At 39.4% G+C, this 26,401-nt stretch overlaps 1 protein-coding gene across 2 annotated transcripts; it reads right to left on the bottom strand.

Annotated features, from left to right (window-relative positions):
• Positions 1–2,003: 2,003 nt before the first annotated feature.
• ldb2b (LIM domain binding 2b) lies at positions 2,004–25,773 on the bottom strand. Of its 2 annotated transcripts, XM_072669873.1 has the most exons (10): positions 25,443–25,773; positions 24,231–24,333; positions 19,670–19,842; positions 11,067–11,189; positions 8,272–8,355; positions 6,261–6,384; positions 5,273–5,326; positions 4,629–4,753; positions 3,679–3,734; positions 2,884–2,923 (listed from the first exon to the last, which is right to left on the bottom strand). In XM_072669873.1, the coding sequence occupies exons 1-10, from the start codon at positions 25,575–25,577 to the stop codon at positions 2,917–2,919; spliced, it is 984 nt and encodes a 327-aa protein (XP_072525974.1). In that variant the 5' UTR covers positions 25,578–25,773; the 3' UTR covers positions 2,884–2,916. The 2 variants fall into 2 exon arrangements, with proteins under 2 accessions (XP_072525972.1, XP_072525974.1); XM_072669871.1 differs by lacking the exon at positions 3,679–3,734 and having other exon boundaries at positions 2,004–2,923.
• Positions 25,774–26,401: the final 628 nt, after the last annotated feature.

Raw genomic sequence — 26,401 nt, 5'->3', positions numbered from 1 at the left:
CACCGCGAGCGCAGACACAACACTTCTACGTCATTACGTCAAAAGTAAATACACCGAATGTGTCGACAATGTGTTCATGTACTTCTGTGAAGTATTTCATGTTCGTACACAAATATATTTTTAAAAATGATTTAATTACGAAATATTTCAGTTTCACTGTAATTTCAGTCAATTCCCAGAGATGTGTACGTCATTTTTACGGATTTGTAGCGCTACTTATGTATGAGGAAAGTAATGAATTAGTACTTACATTGCTACTTTTTTTGTTTATTATTAGTCCTGGAGGGCAGTTTCCCGCACCGTTTTGTGCTTTTATTTTCATGCACACCTTATTGAACTCGTAGGTGTGGAAATTAAAACTGTGCTGGACCCACCAGTGTCACTGCTTTACAATTTGTCCTAGGTTTATCAGTCTGTTTAGGCCAAAACAAGTCAACTTAAGTGTCTGCATCAACTGAGTGCTAAAGAAGCGTTTTAAAACATTAATTATTTTTATTTTTGTATTTTCTACGCCTAAGAGAGAGCGAGAGAGAACGTGCACGTGCATTACAAATGTGCATGGCTGCCGGAACCTCAGAGGTGGAGTGGGTTTCTAACCCACCACTTTCGTATTTTTAAATACATGGGCTATCTGTGCCAGAACCGAAAAATAAACTGCAAGACATTTAATAAACCTGCAAAAGTTTATTGTCAGTGAGACCCTCTTACAGCTCGCTCATTTTGTACATGTTTTTTTTTTGTTCCCGCACCATGTATGTTGTATGTCAGTTGTAGTTTTATGGCCAATGCTTGGTAGTTTGCAGCCCTGTCACAAGTTCTCTAAAAAAATATGAAATTTGCTACATTTTTACTGACATTATAAGACTGACAACCTCACCAAAAGATCCCACGCAAACCTGTAGTTTGGTCAAACGAGGTCAGTGCGTGTAACTCGTACTTTGAGCCACCAATGAAGGACACATTTCTTTGAACAACTGAGAGACACAGAGCCTCACTGAAAGTGTACAAGTACAGTGATATTAACAGAGTTGCATCGTTATACACCCGAGTCTACAGCAGTTAGCAGTGTGCCGAGCCCGGAGTAGTAGCCACGGTGATGCAATTCTTGGTTATTTTAAGGTAAAATGCAACATAGTGTTGCTTTCAGTGCTGTTGGCAATAATAGAGGACAGTTTAAGTAACTGATGCTGTAATAGTCCTTTCATGCAGAGTAATTTCAGTTATATTCCATTTTAGCATGTTCCATATTTTGATTGGTTAAAGATTGCATAATTAACTTTGCATCATTACATTTGGAGAAAAAATCTACATAGGACAAAACATATTGGGTTTGGAACATTTTTGTTGACCACCGGGCACAAATATGACAGTTGGAGAAATTCAGACTGCAGACTGGCGCACAACTTCAGAGGTTTATTATGCTTGCAGTAGTTAAAAATGTAATATTGAACGATTTGAGACGGTATATGTTTAGGAGACGTGTGTTGGTACACTGGTAGCGTTAGATAGTAGCTAAATACAATGGCCATATTTGTATTGTAGACGTGGCAACTCTTGTTTCCCATCACCACTGCTGATTGTCTACAATGTACCATTTCAACATATTTTACATATCAACTGCTGAATTATACAGTTCAAAAGAATGGGAATTCCCCCTTAAAAACGCCAATCTCATTTTTAATGAAACGTCCCTGTGGCAGAATCCGGTACTGCTCTCAGATGAATTGGGCGCTCGGCGTAAGGCATCCGTCTGACCACTAGAGGGTTAGACGCAAGCACTGACCGTATAATCCAGACGGAGTAAAATTTAATATTTCAAGAATATCTAGATTGACAAAAACATTTTCCACTGTAAAAAAACATTTGTCTTATATGTATTCAGTTCAGTAACTAGCTTTGTATATGATAAACTGGACTTCAAATTGATGCTACTTTTGGTTTAAAGGCAGACAAGACCATGATGATGCAGTTAAAATAAACACACATCCAGGTGTTTTGCACTTAACTGAAAATGTTTTATTTCATTCAGCATCAATTCAAATAATATCAAATAACTCGACGAGTAACTAAGGCCCTGGCCTTGTTGTCATAACCGAACACAGTTTATTGATGCGAATAATTGAAAAGCATAAAAGCATACAGAAAATACACACTTGATGGTAAATACACATAACCTGCAGGTATAATACATTATACATTAAACAATTAAGTAATAAAGGGGTAGGGTCTGCAGTTATGCCCATAAAAAACAATACAATATCCACAAAAAGACCATTTTTAACTTCAGAAAACAAAGCCAAAACGAAGATTGTTGAACAGAATTACGCGTCATCCAGAGAGCTTAAAAGTTCCGGTGTGAAATCAGTCAATAGCGCAGCATATTTATAGAGCTTCCAATGATATCTGAACTTTCACTGATACAAGCAATGGAAATGTGTGCTGTGATTCTTTTCTTTCATTGGTTTCTGTCTCGGTGGAAAAAACACCATTAAAGCCAATGTAACAGTTTTACGTATGTAATGACATCATATGTCACGTCATTGCTCACGCAAGCATACGCAAACACACACACACACACACACACACACACACATACACGCACACATATTCCTATTCCTCCATCCCCAGATGAGCGCTACCATCCCTCGTTGCCTCCGTTTCCATGGCGACCCACTGTCAGTTCACGTTACTCCAACTGCTGCGTTGCCATGGCATCAGGCTTGCTGTCCTGGTTGCCAGGGGGCTGGCCGTTCCAGGGGCTGCTGTTGCTGAGCGCCTGTGAGTTGGCATAGTCATGGAGACCGTCGTCATGGAGACCATTGGCGGGGTCATATTGTTCGTTCTCCAGCCTTGTGATCAAACGCTCGTCCACATCCCCCAAGTCCCCCCCCATTAGAGATGGCTCCCCGACCACCATTACATCCTACAGCCAGAAAGAGAGAAGGAGAGATAGAGAAAGAGAAAGAAGGGGGAGGGGGGGGGCGAAGAGAGGGGAGATAGAGCGCAAGAACAGATAGAGGAGGGGGAGAGAGAGTGCAAGAGAGAGAGAGGGAGGGAGAGAAACGAAGCAAGAGAGAAAGAGGGATAGTGAGGGGGAGGGAGAGAAAGAGGGAGATCGAGAGAGACAGAAAGACAAAGAAAGAGGCAGAAAGAGAGAGAGAGAGAAAAAGAGAGAGCCAGGCAGAGAACGATAGAGGCAGGGTTGGAGAGAGAAATGAAAGAAGAAGAAAAAAATATAATATTTGTTACTAATGCGAGCCAAGAACAGAACTTCTATAATTCTATTATTCCAGATGTTTTTTTAATGTAATGTAATAGACTTAAAATGGTGCAGTGGTTCTACTACATGCACATTTCAAACAATAGCATAAATAACAACAGAGCGAACATATACAGAGATTTTAAGCTTAAATCTGAAGGATGAAGAAAATGTATAACTGAATATGTTCACACTTACACTTTTACACATACACACACTTTCACTCACACACACGCACACACAGGCATGCACGCGTTCACATCCTTGTCTACAGACACTATCTCTTTGCTCTTTAATTAGCTCATTCAGACAAAGCATAGCTACAACATGTCTGCTAATTAAGCTCATTTGCATTGCTAATTAGCTCGTTAAGGCAGCACATGCTGTGCAATAACCATCTGCATGTGTCAGTCACCTACCTAAGCTCCGCCTCCAGCCACCCGCCACCCCTCGTTTCCCCGGCGACACGTTTGGGCTGGGGACCAGAGACGGACAGCACTAATTATCATCAAATCAATTACGACTAATTGCTATCAATTACAAACATATCAATTAGACCAGTTAGATGAAAGCACATTAGCAAGCACTCAATATGACATCATCAATTAAACAATAAAAATCTTGTTTTTGAATGAAAAGCAAATCTGAACAATTACAAGTAATGAATGGTGTTAACTAGTCATCTTTTAAATCAAGATCAGTATTTCAATACAATGCTATTAATAATTAATTATTAATTAGGCTACTCTACCTGTAATATGAAAAACATGGATCACAAGGCTGCTCACTTACAGCTAATTCTGATCTATTTCTCATACATTCACACACAGGCAAACACACACACACACACACTCAGAGTGTTTGATCTTACTAACATACTTATGAGCAATATATTAAATATTAAAATGTGCTTGTCTGTGTGTGTGTGTTTGTGTGTACATGCTTGGGGTGTAGAACAACCTTCAAAAGTTTGGAGACACCTAACTTAACAAAATGTTCTTAATACAAATGAGTGTTCTTTTGTTGGTTTGCCCTTCACTGTTAAATCTGTTTTATCACAGATATATGAGTAAACATCCATGACAACTATAACAATTAAAAACATAAAATATACATCAGTTAGCAGCTATATCTGAAAATTCCATGCCTGGAAAAACTGCCTGGTTACAAGAAGTAGTTGTGATGAACAGTTGCAGGAAATGAACAGCCTTTTAGTATAGCAATGTTTGATGTTGTTCCAAAACCAACAAAGACAACTTTAAAATAAAAGTTAGTTTGTATTAAAAACACCTTGAAAAGCTAAGTGTCTTCTAAACTTTGATGGCCAGTGCATGTGTGTGTTAATGGGCGTGTATGTGTGTAGATGTACCTGTGTGGGCAGGCTGAAGCTGTTGGCTGGGCTGCGCTTCTTGCTGTTTCCCGCACTGCTATTGGATGCACTGCCGGCTGAGTTCCGCCTTCTTCTTCTCTTTGCTGTTGGTTTGGCTGGTTCTGCTGTTGGTCAAAAAACAGAAAAAGTGAAATGTATACAAATAACGTATTTTAAGAAGGACAGATGAGTGGGTGGATGGGTGACTGGGTGGTTGGGTGGGTTGATGATTGCGTGGGATGGGTGGGTGGTTGGGTGGCTGGATGCTTTGGTGGGTGGATGTTGGTTGGGTGGATGGATGGATGGATGGATGGATAGATGGATGAGTGGAGATATTGGATGGATGAGCTGAATTGGTTATTGCATGGGTGGGTTGGGTTGGTGATGGGATAGGGTGGATTGGTGGGTGAGTGGGTGGACTGGATTCTTGGGAAGGTGGGGGAACGAACTGTTGAGTGAGCTGAAGGTCAGTGTGTGGATTGTTAGTTGGGTGGGTGGATAGATAGACTATTGGATGGATGGATGGGTGGGTTGGCTGGCTGGCTGGCTGGATGAATGGATGGGTGTGTTGGTGGATAAGTGGATAAATGAATGTGTTAAATAGGTTTGGTGAGGGAACAGATCCTGGGTGGATGTTCACTTACATTTTTTGGAATTTGATTGAAAAATTTCTGTCTTAAAGTTGGGTGAGGGTCCAACTGGAATAACACAAAAATATTTTCAGTCATTTAACACCATAATACCCTACTCATTTAAAAAACACACACAAACACATACGCATTCACACATCACTGTTACGATTACCAAATGCTGTGTCAAAAATGAGTTGCAATGATCTACAGGGGATCTACATAAAAAAGTACCTAAACCTTTTATGCAAGTCATTGTAATTAGAATCCAAACGTTATTTTGGATTATTTGTATTGACCCATTCATCCTGAAATTCTGAAACAATATACAGAGCAGCTTCTGGGTTATGCTACAAAATAACTTGAAATTAAATCTGTAAACACTGACTGAGCTAAGAAGGGTTTTTTTTTTTGGTGAAGTTGCCATTTTGGAGATGAGAGGTTTCTGCGTATAAATAACCCTCTTTTTTCATGGTGGATACAAATGGTAAAAACGACAAAACACAGACAGGCAGGGATTGAGAGAGAAAGAGAGAGGGAGAAAGACTGGTGTGTTTTTGCTTTCTTTTTGATGCCTGTCATTGAGCAAAAGGGGTTTATTATGTTTAAAAAGCAGTGAAATTGCATACAAATAACAAACCCAAGGTCACAGGCTTCATTAATTAGTCTGAAATTGTTATTGCAGAATTTCACAATACCCCCGACGAGCTGTACTCTGGACTTTGAAATGTTAATTATGAATTTAAAATATGTTTACAATGAATAAAACTAGATAAACTGCTGTAAATTTAATGATATTATTTACCCCACACGAAGAAGAACGCTATGAAAGAAAAGCTGAAGGAACAAAAAATGGGATGAAAAACAATGCTGCTCTTGTTATTAATCCCCTGAGACAGGAAGGAGGGAGTAATATGAAGCAAGAAAAATGGCTTGGACAAAAAAAAGAACCACAAGCCTGTGTGTGTGTGTGTGTTTGCACATGTGTGAGAAAGGGACATACCTGGTGGTGTTGTCATTCTTTGCCATTGGTGAAAGAGACAGGTTTTCAAGCAGTCTCGTGGACTCAGGCCGTATGTTTTATGCCTTGACATCAACTCCTGCATTGGCTCAAGAATCATACACAGCTGCATGCACACACAGACACACACAGACACAAACACAGTATGTGATGCACTCAGTCAGACTATGTGTATGAATGGAAATACAGACTGATTATTATTATTATTATACTTTCTAAAGACAGAACTGTTCTTGCTTTGTAGGAGAACCTACAATGTAAGGTTTTATTCAAAAAGCAAAGTGCACACACAATTATTTTATTTTATTTTTTCAATTTGTAACCCAGTTTAGTCATTGGCAGGTCGACACATTAGCTAGGTCTTCTCATTACATGATGGCATCAGTGCTGGGAGGGTGAAAGCTAAGACATGTATCCTTTGAATTGAAGTGACGCAAGCTAATCGCATATTTTTTTAACATTGTACAGTTCAACATGCTTGGAGGAGGGCCAAATCTGTTAAATCAGCTAATGCACAACCACACTGGCTAGCATCGCACTGAGTAATGAGGGGAGCATGGGGCCATTACCCAACAATGACAGCGAGGCCAATTATGCTCTCCTGCTTCCAGCATGGATGGCTGTGGCATTACTGAACTCACAATCTCCTGTCAGTGTCAGCTAAAACAGCTGTGCCGCTGTGCCATTTATATACACTGTAAAAAGGGGTTTGTCTATTCAACCTAAAAATGACTTCATGTAGTAACAAGCAATTGAACCAATTGAAGGTTTTTTTTTTTCAATATAAATAAATACCTTGAATCAAATATTGGTATTTTTAAAAACATCTACGGATGAACGGATGAACCGTGTTTTACAGTAGATTGTGCAGTATAAAGGTTTTAGGCACCTGTGAAATTTTTAAGTAAAGCGAGTAAGATTTGATTTGCTCAGTAAAATAACTAATATTGGAATAAATATATAGAATAAGTAGCACTTCACATATGTCACTGTGTTTATTTAACAATTTTCATTTCCATTCCTTAAGAAAGCCCAGTATTAATTGTGGCTATTGTCCAACACCAGGTTTGGCTAACCAATCCTTTCCATTATGTTAAATCCACTGTGCTGTTTCTCAGTCCAGCATCATGCCACCACTATGTCAGTGTCACTGCAGTGCTGAGAATGTCCCACCACCCAAATAATATCTGCTCTGTGGTGGTCCTGTGGAGTCCTGACCATTAAAAAACAGGGTGAAAGGAGGCTAACAAAGTATGCAGAGAAACAGATGGACTACAGTCTGGAACTATGAAACTACAACATGCTCTTGTATGATAAGAGGAGCTGATATATAATCGAAAATGAGAGCAGGAACAAGAAGTGCAAAGCCAAAGTGTTAATGTATAGACTGTTGGTGTATACAGTTAGTAAAGGTCCTGAATATACTAAACATATTCTTTTAGTAACCCTTTAAAGTACTAACTTTGGTTCACAAATGAACCATACAATGGAAGTTTCTTTAGAGAATCATTTTTGATACGATTTTTAAAGTTTTAAGAAAATAATGTAAATCATGTAACATATGTAGCATAATGTAATCAAATGTGGTTGGTCTATGGTATTGCTTGAAATCTTATGGTATTGAAGAAATCTTTGTGGCACCTATATTCAAGAATGAAATATTACAATTAATACATTACAATAAATTACCTATAAGTAGTTGCTTATTTGCATATTTATTGACACTGTTAAAAAAACGTATCTGCAAAATGCTACATTTTTATTAGAAATATTCTTTAATAACCTTCATAAACAAAACAAAACTCAAAACAATTGTCCACATGATGAACCTAATGCAATGTAAACCTGATGTTCTTAATTTGTCCAACAAAATCTGTTACAACACAACAGTTTACTAGGTAATTTGACATAACGTCATCTGTATGAAAGAATGTATGTTTCTAGTCCTGCGTGTGAGCGTGAAAATCTGTGTGGATGAGTGTGTGTGTCTTACTCTGAGGTAGTTCAGTGTAAGATTGGTTAGTCCAACTCTGCTGATGTTTTTGGACAGTTGCTCCAGAGCTCCAGGGTCTTGTGCCTGGCAGGGAAACACACATACATGCACATGTGCACACACGTACATATACACATTCGCACACACACACACACACACACACACACACACACACACACACACAAACTCCATTTATTCTGTCTGTTATTCTCCCGGTACTCCAGCCCAATATGTCTCTAATTCATTAATGGAGAGGTTGCCATAGCAACACTCCAACAGCACCACTAAAAGGTTTCACCTTGATTGATAAAAATAACACAGAGCAATTTTGTTGTAGCGCAAGCATCCAAACCCACGTTATTAGTGTCAATATAATATTCTGGCTGCTTGTAAACTTACACAAAAATACTAATGACGGTCTGCATTCCACAGAACAAAGGAAACATGGCCTTAAGCAGTGCAGACCAGACTGATTTCTGTAATAATTACAGTACTATATTGGAGCAAACTGTGTTTGTCATTTATGTAATGATGAAATGATGCAGCCTACAGCAGATTCTGGGTTGTTACATTGCAAACATAAAGATACACTCAGAAACAAATCTTTGAATTTAGAATATTCATTTTTTTCAGAAGAACAAAATTGGACTCTAAATGGAGTCACTCAAATAATATTTGTTTCCCATGTGTTCATGACTACATGAAAAGCCTTTAACCTGCATGAACATCATTTTACTCATGTGACCAGTATTTGACTCATACACGCATGGACAAAATTGTTGGTACCCCTTGGTTAATGAAAAACCCACAATGGTCACAGAAATAACTTGAATCTGACGAAAGTAATAATAAATAGGAATTCTATGAAAATCTGTCATTGATTTTGAATCATGCTTCAACAGAATTATTTATTAAATAAACTCTTAAAATAGGCTTGGACAATAATAATGGTACCCTTAACTTAATATTTTGTTGCACAACCTTTTGAGGCAATCAAACGATTCTAACGAACTTTCAGCAGGTATTTTGGCCCACTCCTCATAAGCAAACTGCTCCAGTTGTCTCAGGTTTGAAGGGTGCCTTTTCCAGACGGCATGTTTCAGCTCCTTCCAAAGATGCTCAATAGGATTTAGGTCAGGGCTCATAGAAGGCCACTTCAGAATAGTCCAATATTTCCCTCTTAGCCATTCTTGGGTGTTTTTAGCTGTGTGGTTTTGGTCATTATCCTGTTGCAAGACCCATGTGACTGTGACTGAGACCAAGCTTTCTGGCAGCACATTTCTCTCTAGAATCTCTTGATAGTCTTGAGATTTCATTGTACCCTGCACAGATTCAAGCCACCCTGTGCCAGATGCAGCAAAGCAGCCCCAGAATATAACAAAGCCTCCTTCATGTTTCACAGGGACAGTGTCCTTTTCTTGATATGCTTCATTTTTCTGTCTGTGAACATAGAGCTGATGAAAAAGTTCCATCTGTCCATAGGACATTCTCCCAGAACTTTAGGGTTTGTCAACATGTGGTTTGGCAAATTTCAGTGTGGCTTTTTTATGACTTGTTTTCAACAATGGTGTGTTCCTTGGTCGTCTCCCATGAAGTCCACTTTGGCTCAAACAACAACGAATGGTGCGATCTGACACTAATGTTTCTTGAGCTTGAAGTTCACCTTTAATCTCTTTTTAAAAGCTTTTGTTACCATTCGTATTATCCGTCTCTTTGATTTGTCATCAATTTTCCTCCTGCGGCCACATCCAGGGAGGTTGGCCACTGTCCCATGGATCTCAAATTTCTGAATAATATGTGCAACTGTAGTCACAGGAACATCAAGCTGAATGGAGATTTAACATGCATTAACATACCTTTAACATGCTTGTCTATAATTTTCTTTCTAATCTCCTGAGACAACTCTTTTCTTTGCTTCCTCTGGTCCATGTTGGGTGTGGTACACACCATGTCACCAAACAGCACAGTGACTACCTGTAGCCCTATATATAGGCCCACTGACTGATTACAAGATTGTAGACAACTGTGATGATAATAGTGGACACACCTTGATTTAACATGTCCCTTTGGTCACATTATTTTCAGGGGTACCATCATTTTTGTCCAGGCCTGTTTCATGAGTTTATTTTTTAAAATAATTCTGTTGCAGTATGGTTTAAAAACAATGTCGGATTTTCATTTGTTCATTTTCATACAATTTTTATTTATTATTACTTTTGACAAATTCAAGTTATTTCTGTGACCATTGTGAGTTTGTACCGAGGGGTACAAACAATTTTGTCCAAGTGTGTATAAGCAGTTTTTGGCTCAAAAACAGCATGTGACCTAAGCAAAAAAATACTTACATTAATTGCTCATTAAAGCTACATGACACCTACATAACACTTTGATTAAATTAAAAAAGTATTTTTTCAGCAAACAGTAGGGGTGAAAAGCCTTTCTGATCTCTGACGCTTGTTGGAATAAGCCTTCACAAATATTCATGTCAGGTGTTATAAAAGACTTACGAATGCCACTTATGTTAGTGGAACAGCTTACCTGAATCATATAAAACTCATGAATTGCACATGATGAAGTAAACATCATTTACTCAACTCAACTGAACTCATGTGAACAGTATTTGACTTAAATTAACAGTTCTTGGCTGGTTAGCTGCAGGCGACTACTCACATAAAGAGCACATGATTTACATGACTACAACTCATATGAACCGTTTTTGATTCGTTACTAGTGTGCAACTTAAACGAAGAGCAATCATTCACTTGATCAACCCATTTGAACAATATTTGACTCACATGAACAGCCAGCACACTGCGAGGAATGAGCTCACTGTAGTGCGAGATTGTGAAGTGCCACGTCTTGATTCTCATGAGGTCATCGAAGGTGAACACCAAAATCAGGCGGCCTTCCGTACACACCTGCAGAATGAGCACATGATAAGTGAGGCAGCAAGAGGAAAGAAAAAGGGACAGATAGATTCAATGAAGATGTCATACTTATAAAGGCCTTTATTTTTTTACATATTTCTGTGTGGCTTTATGGATGTACAGTGTATTAAAAGCATTCACCCTTTAGGATGTTTTTCCCTTTTATTGCTTTTGAAACTGGAATCAAGCTCAGAAATTTCACAAGAATTTACAAAAACAAAGTTTGTAAAAACAAAGTAATGTGAATTAAATTGAGTGCATAAATATTTACCCCTGTTAAAGTGACTGACCTAATTCAAAAGAGGTCCAGGTAATTGGTGTAATCTCACAATTTAACATTTCCATGTTCATACAGCAGATAAAGTGGCCCAAATTCGATTTTCTCAACAATGTTTTTTTATTGTTGTTTTTTCATTTCCTTTTAAATTGTCCCATATCCTACATTCGTCTGAACAGTTCACCCTCCTAAACTAACTTTCATGTGCAATAGTGCAGTGTTTAACATGAAAATTTGGTTACATCTTTGCCAGGATCACAGGAGCTATTAATGAGTTCCTGAATGGCTGACAGCTAAATGCATTTGAGTTCACTCTAAAAAGGGAACATCATTCTGCCACGTACACTTCGGTTTATGTCCTTGGTTTCTTTAAGCTTTGTTTTTAAGCTTTATATTTTCCTTTGACACTGCAGTCGCGTCCTCCTGTGGCCCTGTTCAGCTATTTCTATAGAAATAGTTTTAGTTAAATTCATCATTAAGAAATGTAAGCAAAATGGCACGTGTCCCGACAAAACATTAGACGCCAAACATAGCATCCAGTCTGATAATAGCTCCAATTTGATCTCCTCAGACCAAGGAACCCTTTTCCAGTTGACCTTGAAGTCTCCAACATGCCTTTGGGTGAACTGTAGTCAAGCTTTTGTTTAATTCTTCTCCGCACTCCCATAAGGTTTTGACTGGTGAAGTCTCTTCCATTTCAGCAGCTGAAGCTGGTCACTCAGGCCTGTTCCATACAGATTTATTTGCATTTATCGATTTTTTACTAATAGTCAAGTCAAGTCAAATTTATTTGTATGGCGCTTTTTACAACTGTTGTTGTCACAAAGCAAATTTACATAAGTACATTTAATTAGTAAAAGACAGAGACAAAAAAGAAGTGAAGTAAGACATAAAGGATCAAAGACCCCCCATTGAGCAAGCCAATGGAGACAGTGGCAAGGAAAAACTCCCTCAGAGCTAGAGGAAGAAACCTTGGGAGGAACCAAGACTCACAAGGGGGACCCATCCTCCTCTGGACCTTTTCTACGTATCTATACTTCATTTATCTGTTTTCACTTTTACATTCACATTTACATACATTTTTACATTAAAGTTTACATTATATTTTTTGTAAATTCTAGGAAAATGATTCTTGAATATGATTCCATTTATAAAAATAATAAATAGGGGGAAACATCCAAGGCACTGTAAGAATACTGAACTCCTTATATGTAAATCTAATCTGTTCTGATTGGCAGCCTTGCATTCTGCTTCATTCAAAAAGCAGGCTGGACAGAAGCATGAAATTTTAGGCCGAAATCCTCTGGGACATCAGAAAAAAATTACTCCTTCCACTCCTTTTTCTTTTCTGAATTCTCTGGAAGCCTGCAGTGATAAATCTGCGTCCTGACGTCCAGGAACAGCACAAAGTTTAATCATTTTACCCTAAAAACCCTCTGCTCCAACAATCCATTGCAACTATCATTAATTCAAAATGGGATGTTTATAAATTTTTCTTGTATTCCATTTTCCCCCTCCACTTATATTTGCACATTGTAGGCGTGACCAAAGTGTGAACTTGAAGGAGGACTGCATAGCTTGGGATATTAAAGGGCTCATATACTACTTTTTTATTGGATTTCTGTTTTTCCCTGATGTCCACTTATGATGTTAGTGTAGTTATCAAAACTGCTCTTTACCCATTATTAAAAATAAATGAATGAAAGTTTAGTTACTTTGCATTTCTGTAAATTATTTTCTGATACTAATTGCCTTGTATTGAGTCCTCAAGAAGCAGTCAATTCCAAAATATTCATTACAACTTTATATCACCTTTATATACATTATAACAACATTTATTAGCAGGGCTAAACTGCTATACCCTAAATAGATTAGTTTTCATATATGGACTGTGTGGACCAGTGAGTGAAGATCAAAATACATCATCTAAAATACATTGAGAACAGTTTTAGATTTCCTGAGTATAGGCCTTTTAAAATTTATTACAGTGAAAAGCCAGATGTGCTTTAGTGACATTCACCCACTCGCCAGGTTATCAGAAAAACGTATCTTGTAGCTCCATCTTGCTAGTGTACAATTAAAGACTGTGGACCATCTGGTGATACACAGTTTGTATTAGTCACCACTACCACTACCATGCCATTGTCCCTGCTGTGACTTAGAATAATCCACCACCCAAATAATATGTGGTCAATTGGGGTGCTGTGGTCAGAAACAACCCAAGGGTTGAATGGCAAAGAGGGGGGGCTAATAAATTGTGCAGTAGATGATGGGCTGGAGTCTCTACAGTGGAGCTAAAAGGTAACTGGACCACTGGAAGTAGGCAGTGAATGGAAGTACAGGGTTGGTGCTTTGTTTTTCCCTTATCTGGATAGCCTCCTGTAAAGTACCTACAGATGTTCATATTGTTGAACTATGTGGTCTCAATAGCAATAGAGTTACGTTTAGAAATAGAATTCCATGGAACAGAACACAGAGAAATCAAAGAACCATTCGAATACTGAAATGGTTGCTTGCTTGCTTGGTTAAATAATTATTTTCTTTGATGGACAACCTCAAGTAAATGGCCCTTTAGCTAAATGCATCCATACAGCAGCAAAAAATGCTTTTTCAGTACTGTATAGAACCATTTGTGCTAAGAATGTACAGTGGAATATTCACATAAATGTAAAGTGTAATCAGAGTTTCTGTAAAGAAATACAGGTAAAAGTGCATTTGCACTCATGGAAAGAAAGGATAAAAAACATATTGTAAACAACATGCTTTTTGGAGCTATACAAATCAAATAAATTTTATATTTCTACATAGATGTCCATGAAGGTTTTTTTCCCTTATCCTGTACATAAATAAAAAAGTTTTTATTTTGGAGATACAAAGCTTTGTTTTGTTCTTTGAGTGTTTATGGATTTATGCAGAACAACTGAATTCATAAAAAAAACCTTGAAGAATAAGGTGTAAGGAAAAGTGTGTGTACAGTATGTGCAGAATTATTAGGCAAGTTGTATTTGAGAGGATTCTTTTTCAACTATGTTCTCAATCAACCCAAAAGACTCATAAATATCAAAGCTTAATATTTTTGGAAGTTGGATTAGATTTGGCTATCTTAGGAGGATATCTGTTTGTGCAGGTAACTTTTACTGTGCAGAATTATTAGGCAACTTAATAAAAAACAAATATATACCCATCTCACTTGTTTATTTTCACCAGGTAATCCAATATAACAACACAAAATTTAGAAATAAACATTTCTGACATTCAAAAACAAAACAAAACAAAAATCAGTGACCAATAGAGCCAACTTTCTTTACGATGACACTCAAAAGCCTTCCATCCATAGATTCTGTCAGTTGCTTGATCTGTTTACGATGAACATTGCGTGCAGCAGACACCACAGCCTCCCAGACACTGTTCAGAGAGGTGTACTGTTTTCCCTCCCTGTAGAGCTCACATTTTATGAGGGACCACAGGTTCTCTATGGGGTTCAGATCAGGTGAACAAGGGGGCATCATTTTTTCTTCTTTTAGACCCTTACTGGCCAGCCACGCTGTGGAGTATTTGGATGCATGTGATGGAGTATTGTCCTGCATGAAAATCATGTTTTTCTTGAACGATACCGACTTCTTTCTGTACCACTGCTTGAAGAAGGTGTCTTCCAGAAACTGGCAGTAGGTCTGGGAGTTGAGCTTCACTCTATCCTCAACCCGAAAAGGTCCCACAAGTTCATCTTTGATGATACCAGCCCATACCAGTACCCCACCTCCACCTTACTGGCGTCTGAGTCGGAGTGGAGCTCTCTGCCCTTTACTGATCCAGCCTCGGGCCCATCCATCTGGCCCATCAAGAGTCACTCGCATTTCATCAGTCCATAAACCTTAGAAAATCAGTCTTAAGATATTTCTTGGCCCAGTTTTGACGTTTTATCTTATGTTTCTTGTTCAAAGGTGGTCGTTTTTCAGCCTTCCTTACCTTGGCCATGTCCCTGAGTATTGCACACCTTGTGCTTTTTGATACTCCAGTAACGTTGCAGCTCTGAAATATGGCAAAACTGGTGGCAAATGGCATCTTGGCAGCTTCACGCTTGATTTTCCTCAATTCATGGGCAGTTATTTTGCGCCTTTTTTTTCCAACACGTTTCTTGTGACCCTGTTGGCTGTTTGCCATGAAACGCTTGATTGTTCGGTGATCACGCTTCAAAAGTTTGGGAATTTCAAGACTGCTGCATCCCTCTGCAAGACATCTCACAATTTTTGACTTTTCAGAGTCCGTCAAATCTCTCTTCTGACCCATTTTGCCAAAGGAAAGGAAGTTGCCTAATAATCACGCAAACCTTATATAGGGTGTTGATGTCATTAGACCACACCCCTTCTCATTACAGAGATGCACATCACCTGATTTACTTGATTGTTAGTTGGCTTTCAAGCCTATAGAGCTTGGAGTAGGACAACATGTATAAAAAGGATGATGTGATCAAAATACTCATTTGCCTAATAATTCTGCACACAGTGTATATATAACGCATGCAACAATGTGCGTTGCAGACATGTGACAAGGCATCATGGAGAACAATTAAATAATGGTACCTAATGGTACCTAATACAGCTGCATTTTTTAAAACACCGCTTTGCACACAACCAACACCAATCAACATCCCACTCCAGCACAGTCCTGCCATGCATTACCCCCCCCCACCAACACACACACACAGACTCTAGTTCAGATGAAAATATTTATACCATGACATTATTGAATCCAACCCTAGTACTGACAATTGAATTGTGGCCTGAGTGTCAGTTTGTCTAGTCCCTGTAGAAAAGTATTGCCAAAAGAATAGGACTCTCTGGAGCAGATAAACAGGAGCTTCTTGGAAAAAGTCATGGTCTTTTCCCCAATACTTTTGGGATGAGTTGGAATAAGGTGGGGTGGTGATCATCCAACATCCTGACTTACTAACACTCTTGTCTGTGAATGCAATCAAATCCTCACAACAATGCTGGAAGATTTTGTAGAAGCCTTCCCTGGACAGTAGAGACAGTTACTCCAACAAAAGCAGGATAAACTCTTTTTTTAAAACCCATGATTTCAAAAGAAACAATAGATGATCAGGTGTCCCCATACTTTTGTCCATATATTGTATGTAATGATATATACTAGGTTTGTGAATATATAGTATAACAATACATAATAACAATGCCATCATTTAAGAACATTCCATTAATTATTAGATCTAATGAAACCACCATCAATCAGTAACTCCAGTTACTCCAGTAGACTGACCCCTTGTTTTTTATATATGTAGCAACTTTGATTTGTATATTCAAATGTATTGTACAAACATACAAATATACAAAATCAATCTGCACAATTGAGTTCAAATTGAATTTGGATGAATTATGGGGAATGCACTGGAAGGGAGGATTTTCAAGAGACATACTCTGACTGAATGTATTTGAGTATGCACTGAGTGAAGTGTGGTCTGAGACTAGGCGAAGGCTGTATTCAAAAATAGTCTCAGTGAGCACCACTTTGAATCATCTGCTGTTTTTCATTTACAGAAATGCTTTTTTTTCTAAGTAAAATGATTTACTCATTAAACTGGCAATTTCAGAGGAGAATTTGCTGTTTGGAACTCTGAACCCCAACATTCTGCTGCCGGAGGAACGGAGGGTAACTGAGAGGTTGGCATGGCAACAGGAGAGATGTAATCCCAGCAGACACGCTCTAATCAATGCCTCCACACACACACACACACACACACACACACACACACACACACACATATATATATATATATATATATATATATATATATATACAGAAATTGTATTTGTAACAGTTAGCCTAAATTTAAGTTCGGAAATCAATATCTAATTCATTAATGTCGATTTACTAAAGAGCAAAGTTGGATATGGCTTCATTTTAGAGAGTGATGGAGACACTGGCATTAGTATATATTGGTATAGTGAAATATGAATATTACACATTTAACTTGTCTACTTAATTTATATTATATCAATGCTTTTTACTGGGTCTTTTCCAACTACTCACTGTCATTGGAAGTCTTCCCTCATACTGTACTGCAGCACTACTGGTCTGGGAGGCCAAAGGCTTTTTTTCTGAGGTGTGTGAGGTTTGCCGTACAAAATACAGAAAATTCACTTCAAATTATGGCAAAATAATAAAGATAAATACTTTAAAGAAAAACTACTCTAGCAGTTGCGTTAACTCGCCTAAAGGTTTAGGTTGCCTTTACAGGCAACCTAAGCTTTGATTAGCTTACCTTGAATAAAATAGCTCAATAACAGCCACACATAAAGCATCTTAAAAGCAATACATTTAAGTAAAAATAAATCTTGATATTCTAAAATGAAATAAAAAAGTTAAAAGAACACAGCAACTGTTTATTTAATGTTTACTTAGCTAGCCTACTAAAGGTTGTGAAAAAAAGGTTGTGAAAATCTCATTTCCTTTTTACTCTGTATCAGTTGCATGAAAAACAAATTAATGTGCATTTAGCTAGTATATTTCAAACTGACAACCAAAAATGTCTGTCAGGGTTTACAGCCTTTCACATCAGTCACTTTTTCAGAAAGTTAAGGGGACCAGAAAGTGCTGAAAGTTTAAAGACTAGTCAACAGGTTTCTATTAGCTCTATTTAATCATTAGCAACATTAGCATTAGTCTTGCTACTTCCCATGAACAGCCGGAGTCAGAGAGAGCACACAGCTAAGGTGTCTTAAGTTTGCTTTCCTAGGGTGTAATGGCTACCTATTGATGTTCAACAAGAGGTGACAGCTGGCTTTACGTTTGTCGGAGGAGACGTGCTAATCTTCAGCATTCAGGTGTTGGAGGCATTGCGTATTGCATATGAACGGGATCGAGTAATTGGCCTTCCAAATTGGGAAGAAAATTGAGTGAAATTAGGAATAATTCTTAGAAAAACTAAATAAGCTGAAATGCTTTTAATTGAAGCACTTTACTGAAGTAGACTTTATGTCCACCCCAACGGAAGAAACACAGCTAATAACATTACATTGAGGTACAGTATTGGTTTGGATTGAACCAGTATTGCATTCATCGTCCCTCTGATATTGTTGTCTGTTGATATCTGCTCTAAACCCATACCCTGCAATACTGATATGGCATCTCTAGTCATCCAAATGAATGAAAACCTGTGGTATAGTACTGAAATAATAGATAGGAAACTAGTACCTCTTCACCACTGTTATTAGCTCTCGTTCATCATTAGCAACATTGGCAGTATTTCTTTTCACATATACATTGACTATACATGGCACTAGATACCATGAATAAGTCTCTCTCTCTCTCTCTCTCTCTATATATATATATATATATATATATATGTGTGTGTGTGTGTGTGTGTGTGTGTGTGTACCGCACATACTGCACATAATAATAGTCATAATACAGTGTGTCACGGTATACTTCAGCACCTCCACTCATTAAACATTTTACAGTAACACATGCTAACGTGATTCTACACTTTAACCTACCGGCTGTTCTCATTCTTATCAGAGATAAAGAAGGAAGAGAAGAGACTGAAGGGTGTGTATGTGTGTGTGTGTGTTTCTGTGTGAGGAAAAGAGAGGGAGAGAGAGAGAGAGAGAGAGAGAGAGAGAACTAGCGGGAGAGGGAGAGGTGGGTAGAGGGAGAGTGAAGGGGGGGCTATATTTTCCTTTTTTGTTTTGTGCAGCTCAGCCCTGAATTCACAATGAGGAGGAACACATTCCTGCTCACAATGAGGGAGCTAAAAACGCTCAGTGCAGTATGTGTGCGTGTGTGTGTGTGTGTGGATGAGAGAGAGAGTGAGGGCTTGCGAGAGAGCAAGAGAATATGCGAATATATCAGTGTGCTGAGAGAGAAAGAAAACGAGGGAGGATATGTGGAAATGCATGTGAGGATATATGGAAGCGTGGCAAATAAAGCCTCACTGAGTTGCACACTGTTAATAGTTTGCATCTGTGTATCATGTTCGTTTTCAAGCATATTTTTTGTAAATTTTAAAGACAACTACATCCTACAATAAGAGGACCAAAAAGATTCTTACATAACTATATAAACTGTCCCTGTATAGGCCCTATTATTTTTACACATAGGTACACACATACATATCACACATATGGGAATATATGTCAAACCTGTGTGTGTGTGTGTGTGTGTTCATTTGTGTATGTACCTTCGCAAAGGTAGGCTTGCCGTGCTGCGTTATCATGGTGCATTGATGGCAGTCTACAGTGATGGTGGAGTTGTTGAACGACTCTTTTGTGTGTTTCAACTCGAAAAACAACTCGTACACTCCTCCTTCAAACAGTGTGCTGAAGAAACGGGGTATGAGTGCCCGTCCAATTGCTGACAAAAGAGAGAGACAGAGAGATGTTTGCAGATTATCGGCATAAAACTTGGTACACTATTAATAATAGAATAAGCCTCCAAAACTGTGCTTACAGAGGGTAAATCTATCGGTGGCTGTATGATATAGCGTAGTATGATGTCATCAAACATGTTGTCATCAATAATGGCACACAATACTTTTTCCATTGTGGTTATCATAAGTACTTAAAAGGCATGTATCATAAACAACTATATAGAGAGTCCTGTTTGTTGTATGCTGATTGGATATATCTTTTTTACCTGTCTGTTTTTTCTACTTCCCACTTTTACAAATGTTGAATTAAAAAAATTGTTGTAATGTGTGATTGATTGGGACGTTACATTTTTGCCACCCGTAAGTAAATCAGAGAAAAGGAACACATGTTTGTTTATTTCTCCATATAGGATGAGTGGGGCAGCAGGTTCAGCCACATTGGTGGTCCCTTTAGAATTAGAAACAAACAGCCTAGTGAATAGAGCCAGAGGCATTAAGTCCAATAGACTGCATACACTCACTCACTCACTCTCACACACACACACACACACACACACTGTTAGTGTTCTGCAGTTGTCAATCATGGCAGTAGATGTGTGTGAAGTCTGAAGCAGCATGTTTATTTAAACACCCCGTAGCTGTCAGTCAAAACTCGCCCCTTACATTCGGAATGGAGCAAAATCAAGCCCCTCTATCTTTCTCTATCTCTCTTGCTTTCCCGATCTCTCGCAATATGCTCATGCTCCTCTTTCTCTCTATCTGTATATCTGGTAGTATGTCTATCTGTCTGTACGTCCCTCTATCCATCCATTCATCTATATATCCATATATCTATCTCTCTCCTACTCTTGCTTTTTAGCTCTCTCTATCTGCCAACCAGGCATGTCTTTGTCTTGCATTTCCCTATATATCTATTTTCCCTGTAGCCCCCTTAGTCACTCTCTTGCTCTTTTTTGAATATCTAACTGTCCAGCTATCTAGCAAGCAGCATTTATGCACTATGTGATAAAGGTAAGGTAAAGGTGCACGTATTTGTCACTGTACAGTGTACACTGTGAAATGTGTCCTCCGCATTTAACCCATCTGGTGGTGAACACACACTCACACACACACGTGTTAGGGGCAGTGAGTACACACACACCCAGAGCGGTGGGCAGCCAACTCCAGCGCCCGGGGAGCAGAGAGGGTTAAGGGCCTTGCTCAAGGGCCCAACAGTGGCAGCTTGCCGAGCCCGGGAATCGAACCCACAACCCTGTTATCGATATCCCGACGCTCTAACCGCTGAGCCACCACTGCCCCTCACTGTGCCTCAGCACTCGGTGACCCCGCTCTGTAACTTTATGTGGCCTGCCATTACGTGGCTGAGTTGCAGTGGTTCCTAAAATCTTCCACATTTTAATAACACCACTCACAGTTGATGGTGGAATTTCTAAGAGGGAAAAGATATTTCACCAACTGACTTGTTGCAATAGTGTCGTTCCTATTACAGAACCACACTCAAATTCAGCAAGCTCTTCAGAATTACCCATTCTTTCCTAAATGTGTGTAAAGGCAGAATGCAGGGCTAGGTGCTTTATTTCATATACCCGAATTCAAATGAAACACTCAAATTCAATGATTAAGAGGTGTGTCTCGATATTTTTTGTCCATGTAAATCTATCGGCCCCATTCTCTTGGTCTTCTTTTCTATCTCTCTTCCCCTTTGCCTTTTGCTCTCGGTCTCTCTGGATTTGTGAATAACATTGCAATGAAGGCATGATGATGACAGTGTAGGTAAACATCTCTGTCATTCACAACATTGCAGACTTTAAACAAACAACACGGCCGAATGTGGACTAACACTCCAACCACAGCACCGATCTACAAGCATATACAGTTAAGCTAATGCTACATATGAGAGAGAGCACAAGAGAGAGAGCGCTAGAGAGAGAGCGAGAGATGGTTGTGCCAGTCCAGTCCAGTCCACTACTTTGAATTGAACTGTGCTGAATAGAGAGAGACAGAAAGAGAGAGATTTTGACTGCATATATTTTTACTGCATATATTGAATCTTGAAAAAGATTTGCAGTCTCTCTCTCTCACACAGACACAGAAATACTGAACCCCATACTCTTTTAGTTGATTAATAATTAACTGACCTCTCTATGCTCCGCCTACATTAATTCTTTCATAGCAACTGTTGCTAGGTTGCTACAAGGTTTCCAGAACATTGGCAAAATTCCTGTTCAATCTAGTGTGAAACTGTACAGCACAGTCTTGTACATTTAGGGCCTGCAATTCATGTAGCTTGTAGCATGTAATCAAATTGACTTTAGCATGATGGCAAATTCACTGTCTACTTTAAACTCGGCAAGTTTCAATTATATACAACAACAAACGAGTCCAGCTCGAGAGAACCGAGTTTTACAGTTAAGATTCGAGCCTCATTCACCAGTATCTTGCTAAGAATTGTATTCAGTTTGTGCTGGGAAAAGTCCTAACAAAACATCTACGCCAGATTTATAATGTGTTTTTAAAAGCTCTGCTCTTACAATGATAAAGGTGCACGTGTTTGTTACTGTACAGTGTACACTGTACAGCGAAATGTGTTCTCCGCATTTAACCCATCTGGTAGTGAACACACACACACACACACCTGTGTGTTAGGGGCAGTGAGTACACACACACCCAGAGCGGTGGGCAGCGAACTCCAGCGCCCGGGGAGCAGAGAGGGTAAAGGGCCTTGCTCAAGGGCCCAACAGTGGCAGTTGGCCAAGCCCGGGAATCGAACCCACAACCCTGTTATCGATATCCCGTCGCTCTAACCGCTAAGCAACCACTGTCCTTGTAACCTAAACACATTTCAAATAAGAAAACACTTGTAAGTGTCAGAAACAGAAACTACATAAGTTGGTTTTAAGAAAAACCTTCTTAGGAACGGTAGGTGAATAAGGACCAATGTTGTGCAATGCAAATGTAAACTGTAAACTTAATGCTTTACAGTGCATTTGATTTTTGTGAATGCTCTGTAAAAGCCTACCCAACTTCGCAACCGTAGCTATTAAAGAACACATTTGTGGCCAGAGCATGAATGAGTCTTACTCTAATCTAAGCTCTTATGTTTACTTACAGTTTTTAAAGACATTTTGTCTCTGTCCATCACCACAATTGATTTGAAATAAAGATATCTAAATGTAATGATTGAAGTCTGGACAGCGGTTATTTAAGGGGTTTAAAAACAATATTGCGTTAAGAATTCAGGTAATGAAATAGTATCTATATGTACAGTATGTGCATGCATGCACACTGTTAAGCTGTGCATATTGTATTTAAGGTACAATATACAATATAACATTCTATATACAATTGTTTTGCTTTGCCACATTTCCTGAAACACTGATGAAATGATCCAATCTTTGGCAAACTAACTATTCCACCAGCACACGCTCATAACTCTGTAGGCTCTGTAGGCTGTGTAACTGTGTAGGTCATCTTTCAAAATAAAGTAAATTCAAGTTCAGTCAGTGTCACTAAAATGAAATGGCCTATTAGTATTAGTGTTTAAGTCCAGACTGTCATACAGAGTGTCAGTACAATAGTACAATAATGTTTTTACATTAAGGCTGCTGCCCACTGTACAATTAAGTCACATTTGTTCAGTAGCCGACTTTACAGTTGTCTTTACAGTATGTACAATTATATTAATTATATTAAGACCATTACTGTAAAAAAAATCTCCTCACTGTCCATCCAATTGTCCCTGTCCACTTGGCCTAAGACACCTGATATACACGGTCATTCCTACATGTTTCTGCTGTGATGCGCATCCACTGCAGCAGCAGCAGCAATGTGGTCATGAATCTGGTGATCATATACTTTTTCACCTCCATGCTGGGATGATCTCATCAGCTGGACCGAGGAATAGGCAACAGGGTCAGAGGAGCTCCTTCAACAATTATTTGCTGATCAGGTTTGTACAGTGAAGGCAAACATTGTCCCACTCTTGTACATCAAGTCAATCCTATGCAGGCTTTCTTAAGGCAAACAGCACGATTCAAATCGACCTTACTGTTAATTTACCATATGTAATTGGTTGCTCTAAAATGTACGAAAACAAACCGTTTCACAGTTTTTGACTGGTGGCTGGTCTATTTTGCTTTAGTTTATTGTTTTTTGCACATGAAAGCAACACAACTGAATAAAAATCATGTCATACGTTATAATAATTAAACATTATTATAAATATTGTGTTAACAAAGTGTCCAAAATGGAATTAAATAATAGGAAATTTCCATTGAAAGTATTTTCTCCTGTAAAGTTGTATATATATATATATATATATGCTGAATACCTGACACAGTGCCATACCGATGGTACACATACACACACTTACTATATGTCTTTGGTCCCTCTTCCAGGCAGAACGACAGTGTTAACGTTGCATCCTCCTCGAAAAACTCGGTGCAGAATGCATCCCACCATAGAATATCACAGTCCTACAGGATAAACACACACAGAATACACTGCATGCTGATTCCTCTTAACAAACAAGCAAATCATCTTAAACCTGACTGACCCTGATTTCACCACTCAGAAACACATTCACATACCCCAGCCCACACATCTTTTGAATCCAACAATTACAACACACATCTATACACACAGCCACCTACACCCCCACCCAAAGCCATACAACTGTACACACTGTCTCACACACACGTGCACATACCTCCATTACCACACATTCAAGCGCACTCAGCCATCAATACTCAATACCCACACACATACACATACCCACCTATATCTCCTATTACTACACACACATACACACACATTCCAGTACTACCTTCACATACCCACACCTATACTCCCACCACACACACACACATAAAATAACCCTCATCATACACCCCCAAAATCCTTCCATTCAGACTCTATACTGACAATACATCCTCCTATCCCTTCCACAGTATTGTGTATTAACAAATAGCACAAACCCCCACATGTACTAAGTTTGTAATCCAGTTTACATTCAGTAAGACCACCATCACTTTAGCCATACCATCACACAAGCATCCCAGTGTGAATTCCTCCAAATCAGTGCAGCACCTCTTTGGAGAATCCGCTGCTTTTTGTGTCCGAATAGAGCCGGTTCAATCTCCAGTCATTAGCAACCGAATACTCTTTAATCTGATTAGTGCAGCAAATAAAGTGGGAGTTTGCGACACAAACAGTGGGAACGATTTGAAAGGAATGAGTGTGAAAGCTTTTGGGTCGTGATTGTACTGTTATCTGAGTTTCTCTCGCTTTCTCTTTCTCTCCCTTTCTCTCCCTGTGCAACTCCCGCTTGCTGCCGGTCGCAGTGCCTTCACTCATTAATCGTTAAATGAAGCTGGTTTTAATAGAAATCGAAAACGAGCCAATCAGAAAACACAATTAGAGAGTTTAATTGCGACGTATGCTTCTAAGTTACATTAAGCGTCTCTGTCTCTTTCAGAATGGGTGGGCTATTATAAAGTAGCGACAGATGTGGGTTTATTCAAACTCCAAGTGCTTTGATCTATGTAAAAAAAAAATGAATAAACAAACAAACAAACAAACTCACCTCAGTGCGGGACTGTAGGCGTTTGTTGAGCTCGTGCACGCGGTAGTCGGGCTGTGCGGCGCACGGCGCGTGCCTCCGGTAGAACGGGCCGAACGGAGAGGCGTAGAAGGGGTCTCGCGGCGGCGCGCCGCTCATCGCTGCTACTGTTGCTGCTGCTGCGCGAGCTCCGCGCTGTACGACGCACGTGGAGCGCGGCGCTCTCGTAAACACACGCACGCACACACGCACGCGGACGGTGGGAGAGTGAGCGAGAGAGACAGAGAGTGACAGCGAGAGAGAGGCAGGCGCGCGCGCGCGGACACTGCGAGAAACGAGTGACACGTCTAGCGCGCTCGCTCGCGCATTCTGAGGAAAGGAGAGAGAGGGAGGAGCTTCGCGACTAGGGGACGGAGCCTGAGGTGGAGCGGCAGAACAGATGAGGTGGGAGCAAGAAGGGGGGGGAGGAAGTGGGGCAGGAGGAGACGATGTAGAGGAGGGGTCTAAAGGATGGGGAAGGGCTGAGGTGAAGAAGATTGGGTGAAAGGGAGGGGCCTGTAATATAATGGGGAGGGGATATGATTGCAAAGGAGGAGCTATATCGTGACTAACAGAAGAAAGATCTAGCTGGACGAAATATGGCTTGTACTACAGGGGGGAGTGGCCTGTGTTGGGCAGCGGACAGTAGGAGGGGCTTGGGTGGAAAGGGTGGAGTCTGTGTGATGGGCTGCCAGAGGCTCTTTTAGAGGAGGGGCCTCTCCTTCTTTGCTAAAAAATAAAATCTTTTTAACTTGCCAAAATGTAGCTGCTAATAACAGAATTGCACACGGTTTCTAAGGGTAAAGTTGGTATTGCATGTGATGGTGTGTTTACTATTTACAGTGTTGGAGACAGTGTTTACTACAGTAGTGCTGTTTGAGCATGAATAAATAAACACAGTAAGAGCAACAAGCAAACTACTGCAATGATGCAACTCAGTTTTC

This window comes from Salminus brasiliensis, chromosome 24 (assembly GCF_030463535.1).
Source record: "Salminus brasiliensis chromosome 24, fSalBra1.hap2, whole genome shotgun sequence".
In the NCBI taxonomy this organism is placed as follows: Eukaryota; Metazoa; Chordata; class Actinopteri; order Characiformes; family Bryconidae; genus Salminus; species Salminus brasiliensis.
Note: the sequence above shows the minus strand (reverse complement) of the source record. Positions and strands in the feature narration are given on the sequence as shown.